This window comes from Bison bison, unplaced genomic scaffold (assembly GCF_000754665.1).
Source record: "Bison bison bison isolate TAMUID 2011002044 unplaced genomic scaffold, Bison_UMD1.0 scf7180017864367, whole genome shotgun sequence".
NCBI classification, from domain to species: domain Eukaryota; kingdom Metazoa; phylum Chordata; class Mammalia; order Artiodactyla; family Bovidae; genus Bison; species Bison bison.
Genome location: NW_011494939.1, coordinates 5,619,917 through 5,626,145, shown reverse-complemented (window position 1 = coordinate 5,626,145; position 6,229 = coordinate 5,619,917). Strand labels below are relative to the sequence as shown.

Below are 6,229 nucleotides of genomic sequence, written 5' to 3'. Positions count from 1 at the left end.
ACTAAAAATAGCAAGAACTGCATGACCTTGAGTAAGTTATATAGCCTCTGACCTCTCGGAAAAGACTGGGTTACAGCCAGTTTGGAAAAGACTGGTCCTCCACTGGCATTATCATGGAACAATGCACAGGAGCCAGCCTGTCAGGAAGTTATCTGAGGTCTTCCTTGACCGCCCTCCTAAACTTGCAGCTTCCTCCCTGCATTGCCCATTCTGCTTTGCTTTTTCTCCTTGGCACTCAGCACATACTCTGTGTTTCACTTCTCTTCTTTACTGTCAGTCTCCACCCACCCGCAATGTAAGCTCCCTGTGGATAGAGATTTTTGCCAGCCTGGTTCACTTCTGTATCTTCAGAATTCAGAATAGTACCTCGCAGATAGTAGATGCTCAATAAATATTTGTTAAAATAATAAATAAGCATTTTAGCCTATTTTTAAAAAGAGGTTTAATCCCTGACCTCTACTCCAGCAACATGAATGACTTTTTGGTAAATATTTGTAGTCTTTACTATAAAGCCTTTCTTTTCCAGTAAAAATTATATTTCTAGCATAAACATGTATATTCTGAATTGTGTTTTGGAAATATAATGCCATTTCTGAGAGCATCGACAGTGGTTCTGTTTAAGCCCAGGGAGGGTTGGAGCAGGGATCATGGGCACATTTTTGGGACTGTTGTGTGTGGACTGGAGCAAAGGAACAGTGTCTGGGATGGTTAGTGGAAGCCAAGGAAACCTAAACACTGGGTGTTCTTGCACCATTAGAACTCTGCTCCTAGGTGTTCCAGAGGACAAGGATCGTGGTGACAGAGGTGGCCAAGAAGAGCAGGTAGATGCGGAAGAGCAGGTTGTCCATCATGTGGCCGAATTGCACCCACAGGTCAGCGAGCTGGGCTCTTGTCAATCCTGTGCCCCCATTCAGTTCTGCCTCTTTGGGTCCCAACTCCTTCCCTCCCAGTTTTCCTGGCTCCTTCAGTCCTATGGGGAGGACAGAGATATAGCCATGAAATGGGAGGGAGACAGGATTAGAGAAATGGGAGACTGGGAAGTTGGGCCAGTGTAGACAGGGTGAGCAGTGTAGACAGGGTGAGCAGTGTAGACTTCTCTTACCAGACAGGTGGGTGGATATGAGGCCCAGGCTTGTATTTTCTTTCTGGGACACAGCAGGGCAACATGTCCTTGGACTGGCGTGGCGTAGAAGCAGGGAGTGGAGCCAGCGAGGCATGGGTGGGGGCTGGGTGGTGGCCAGGTGCAGCAGGTAGGTGATAAAGATGGTCTCCAGGAGGCTGAGCACCATCAGGGACAGACACAGGGCAAAGTAGACACCTGGGTGGCAGGAAGGAGCACACTCGGGTGAGTCAGGGCCAGAAGGACCACCAAGCCCCCCTTTCTTCTGTCTCACACCTCAAGGCTTTTTAAAGATGACTGCACCTTAACTGCCTCAGCAGATCTAGCCAGTTCACTCGCCTACCCTGCCTATGTTGTTTTTCATTTTTCATTTCCCAACTGTGAGGTAGGGGACATACTAAAGAGGGAGGTGCCAGTGGCAGGAAGTAAGTCACTGATATTGAGCAGGAAGACGTTGTAGCCCAACAGGAGTGTCATCTTGAATGGGGCACGGTTCTCGTTTTCTGCCGGCAGGTAGAAGCTGAGGGCGTCAATGGCGACTAGAAAGCTACTGGGCACCAGGAGGTTTATAACGTAGAGGGTGGGCCTGCGCCTGATGGCCACCTGGTGGGGAGGGGAGAGCAGAGAACCAGGTGAAGTTAGAACTGGATGTTCTAACTGAAGTTAGAAACCAAGGGATGAGTCCAGTCCCTTCCTTTCTTTCTTTTCTTTTTTTTGGTCTATACCATACAGCCTATTGGATCTTAGTTCCATGACCAGGGATCAAACCTGCACCCCCTGCATTGGAAGTGCAGAGTTCCAACCACTGGATCACCCGGAAGTCCCACTCCTTCCTTTCTTGATGTTCTCACTCCAACAATAGCTCTTTTTGGGAGGAGCAGCTTTTGTGTGACAAATAGGACTCCCCCATACCCACTGAAGAAAACCTAGGCCAGGGATGATAGGTTCAGAGATGGGGGTTGCTTTGGGGACTTGGGAGAGAGAAAGGCTGTGAGAGTTATGGTGCCTAGGGACTTTTTGGTCTTAGGGCAAATGGTGAAAGGCTCTGAGACTTAGAAGGGTCTGATGAGGAAGCTATGGGGGATGGAGAGTCATGCTGAAATCTCTGGCCTTACATAGAACATGATCTGGTCAAAAAGACTGGTGCCCACAGACATCTTCGGGGTGGCCTTGTTGATGCCCAGGAGCTCCCACTCTCCTTGTGTGCGGCCACGGTCACGTGAGTCATCCATTATCTCCCACACTTCCTTGTCCATGCCCAGCAACATTCTTTCCTCTGCCGGGGAGACAAACACTCAGTTCACATCTGCTCAGCACCTGCTCTGTGCTGGGATTGCAGAGATGATTCGATGACTGTTTTAGTTACTTTTTCAGCTAGTCCTGTAGTGTGACTTCCTTGCTGCCCAATTGCCTCCTTTCAGTTTTGGGATTTTTCAGGAAGTCTCTAAAATTCAACTTCTCCCCACCATCTACATACCCACAACTAGAAAATATTCCACTATCCCCTTTTATACATAAAAAAAATGACTTGGCCCCTGAGTGTTTTTTTGTTGCCCCACTGGTTGATCTCATTTTATTCAGTGCAACTCACCTGTATAGAGGAAAGAGCTAAAGGTGAGGGTGCAGTTCTGCTGGTCAAATGGGAAGTAGAAGATGTCCAGGTTACAGATGCTGGTCACCCTCATCGGTTTGTTATATACAACATGACCATCATTAGACACATATGCAGAGAGGCCATCCGGGGTCTGATCCACATCCATGCTAAGTGGCAAAAGTGGGGGCAGGCATCTGTTTTAAGTTTTGCTCTTAAGGCAAGGTTTCCCAATGCTGCTGCTCCGCCATCTTTTTTTTTTTAATTTATTTAAATTGGAGGCTAATTATTTTACAGTATTTTAGTGTTTTTTTTTTTTTTTGCCATACATTGACATGAATCCACCATGAGTATACATATGTTCCCCATCCTGAGCCCCCCTCCCACCTCCCTCCCCATCCCATCCCTCTGGGTCATCCCAGTGCTCCGGCCCTGAGCACCCTGTCTCATGCATCAAACCTGGACTGGCAATTCGTTTCACATATGATAATATACATGTTTCAATGCTATTCTTCCAAATCATCCCACCCTCACCTTCTCCCAGAGTCCAAAAGACTGTTCTATACATCTGTGTCTCTTTTACTGTCTCACATATAGGGTTATCATTACCATCTTTCTAAATTCCATATATATGCGTTAGTATACTGTATTGGTGTTTTTCTTTCTGGCTTACTTCACTCTGTATAATAGGCTCCAGTTTCATCCACTTCCTTAGAACTGATTCAAATGTATTCTTTTTAACAGCTGAGTAATATTCCATTGTGTATATGTACCACCAGCTTTCTTATCCATTCGTCTGCTGATGGACATCTAGGTTGCTTCCATGTCCTGGCTATTATAAACAGTGCTGCGATGAACATGGGGGTACATGTATCTCTTTCAATTCTGGTTTCCTCGGTGTGTATGCCCAGCAATGGGGTTGCTGGGTCATATGGCAGTTCTATTTCCAGTTTTTTAAGGAATCTCCACACTGTTTTCCATAGTGGCTGTACTAGTTTGCATTCCCACCAACAGTGTAAGAGGGTTCCCTTTTCTCCACATCCTCACCAGCATTTATTTCTTGTAGACTTTTTGATAGCAGCCATTCTGACTGGTGTGAAATGGTACCTCATTGTGGTTTTGATTTGCATTTCTCTGATAATGAGTGATGTTGAGCCTCTTTTCATGTGTTTGTTAGCCATTTGTATGTCTTCTTTGGAGAAATATCTGTTTAGTTCTTTGGCCCATTTTTTGATTGGGTCGTTTATTTTTCTGGAGTTGAGCTACAGGGGTTGCTTGTATATTTTTGAGATTAATTCTTTGTCAGTTGCTTCATTTGCTATTATTTTCTCCCATTCTGAAGGCTGTCTTTTCACCTTGCTTATGGTTTCCTTCATTGTGCAAAAGCTTTTAAGTTTAATTAGGTCCCGTTTGTTTATTTTTGCTTTTATTTCCATTACTCTGGGAGGTGGGTCGTAGAGGATCTTGCTGTGATTTATGTTGGAGAGTGTTTTGCTTATGTTTTCCTCTAGGAGTTTTATAGTTTCTGGTCTTACATTTAGATCTTTAATCCATTTTGAGTTTATTTTTGTGTATGGTGTTAGAAAGTGTTCTAGTTTCATTCTTTTACAAGTGGTTGACCAGTTTTCCCAGCACCACTTGTTAAAGAGATTGTCTTATTTCCTTTGTATATTTTTGCCTCCTTTGTCAAAGATAAGGTGTCGATAGGTGTGTGGATTTCTCTCTGGGCTTTCTATTTTGTTCCATTGATTTATATTTCTGCCTTTGTGCCAGTACCATACTGTCTTGATGATCCGCCGTCTTTTCTGCCCACCGTTTTCTCATTTCTAGGGGAAAAGTTGATGAGCTGTGACTGTGTTCCTCTCTGAAATAAGTTTTCAGTGGCCCCACTGCATGGGTTTGCCCTGCACTGCCCTGGCCTGCTCCTTGCAGAAGAGTCTTCCCCCAGCTTTTCCTGGCCCTGATACTCACGATTCTACAATGAAGATGTCTGGGAGCCACAGGTTCTCAGCTGTGATGGCGAGTTTTTTGATATCACCACATTCTTCTGGGTCCCAGCTGATAAATGGGTGATTCCAGCTCTAGGACACAGGGCACAGAGAGATGATTATGGCTCAGACCTGAAGCTAGTTTATATCAGCATTTGCTGCGCTTGAGTCCCTTAAAATATACATACATATGTCTGTATTTTTCCTAATTGTATGTACTATGGGCATATGATAAAACTTCAACAACTCCAGAAAGATATAATATACAAAATAACTTTTTCCCTCCTTAATTCACTCCGACTCAGTTCATCTCCTCAACTCAGTCCCATTATTAACAGTTTTTTATACATCATTCTAGAAAAAATATATATTCCAGCATTCGTTTTTATTTACCTGGACTCCTACTGTGCACATTGTTATAACAGTTGCTTTTTAATTTTTTTTTAGCCACATTTCCTTTTAAACTCTGATTCCTCTTCTCTCTCTGGTGATAATGTCCCTCTTTTCTAGTTTACAAAGTCTTATTGGCTTTTCTCTTCCTGCTCACAGGAAATCTTAAGCTGGGTGCTGGATACGTTTGAGCCTTGAAGCTTACTTAAGGGTTTCCAACTATACTGCCCTTTTTCTTCCTGTTTTTTCCATCTGAATTTCAAAGTTGATTGGCAGCCCAGAAAGCTATTTGTCACCAGCAATGGCCCCATTCTGGTTGTATTTCCTTGGGCACTGTCAGTTTTAACAAATGTGATTTTTGCAAAAAAAGCCAGAAAAGCAGGCAAGGAGAAAGAGAGAAAAAAGCTGGGATTACGTACCAACTTTAACCACAGAAATGATGTCAGCAGCTGAAGTTGTGCATCCTGTTTTAAAAAAAAAAATCCCCATTCAGGATCATTAGCTATGGAATCAGGTCCTAGTCTACCTCTTCCCTTTGTTTCCTAAGTGGCCCCATGTTCAGTTTTTCAATTACAAGTCTCGAAAGATAGTTCAGAAAAATTAAGGTTGCACAGAAACTGTAAGGAGAAAAAACAGCATGGGAGCCCATTGGGAATATGTGTGTTTTTTTTTTTTTTTTTAAATGGAATATTCCTATAAGGGCAGGATTCAAGGACAATGTTCCCTGACAAAATGTCACTGCAGCATTCCCTGTTATGTCTCTCAACCCCAGAGGATGAACATCTAACTTGTACAAAATCCATTCAGGAAGTTCATTGCTTACCACTGGACAGCTATAATGTTGGACTGACAAGGTAGAGTTCTTGTTTTCTATTAGCAACCTATAGAAAAATATAGCAGTCAAAACTTACCACTTCCAGGATGGCAGACAGGGTGAAAGAGATGTTGATACGAGTAGGGATGCTAAAATTGGTGACTGGACGGAAGTCCTTCTTGTTAAATACAGACTGGAAGACAGTGGGGTCTACCCCCTGCTGGTCAAAGCCTGAGCAATTGATGGTGAAAGTGTTTGCCCTCCCTGTAGAGAATAGAGACCCTGTGAGATGGAAATAGGGCTTTTGTGTTTTCCTAAGTGAGAGG

At 43.8% G+C, this 6,229-nt stretch overlaps 1 protein-coding gene across 1 annotated transcript in view; it reads right to left on the bottom strand.

Moving 5' to 3' along the window:
- Positions 1-767: 767 nt before the first annotated feature.
- HTR3C (5-hydroxytryptamine (serotonin) receptor 3C, ionotropic) overlaps positions 768-6,229 on the bottom strand; it is a 6,810-nt gene continuing 1,348 nt past the window's right edge. Inside the window, exons 2-9 of the mRNA XM_010855684.1 lie at positions 6,001-6,167; positions 5,509-5,553; positions 4,683-4,792; positions 2,712-2,881; positions 2,236-2,396; positions 1,519-1,723; positions 1,103-1,318; positions 768-970 (exon numbers count right to left, since the gene is read on the bottom strand). Coding sequence (XP_010853986.1) covers positions 768-970; positions 1,103-1,318; positions 1,519-1,723; positions 2,236-2,396; positions 2,712-2,881; positions 4,683-4,792; positions 5,509-5,553; positions 6,001-6,167 — 1,277 coding nt within the window. The remainder of the gene's footprint in view (positions 971-1,102; positions 1,319-1,518; positions 1,724-2,235; positions 2,397-2,711; positions 2,882-4,682; positions 4,793-5,508; positions 5,554-6,000; positions 6,168-6,229) is intronic.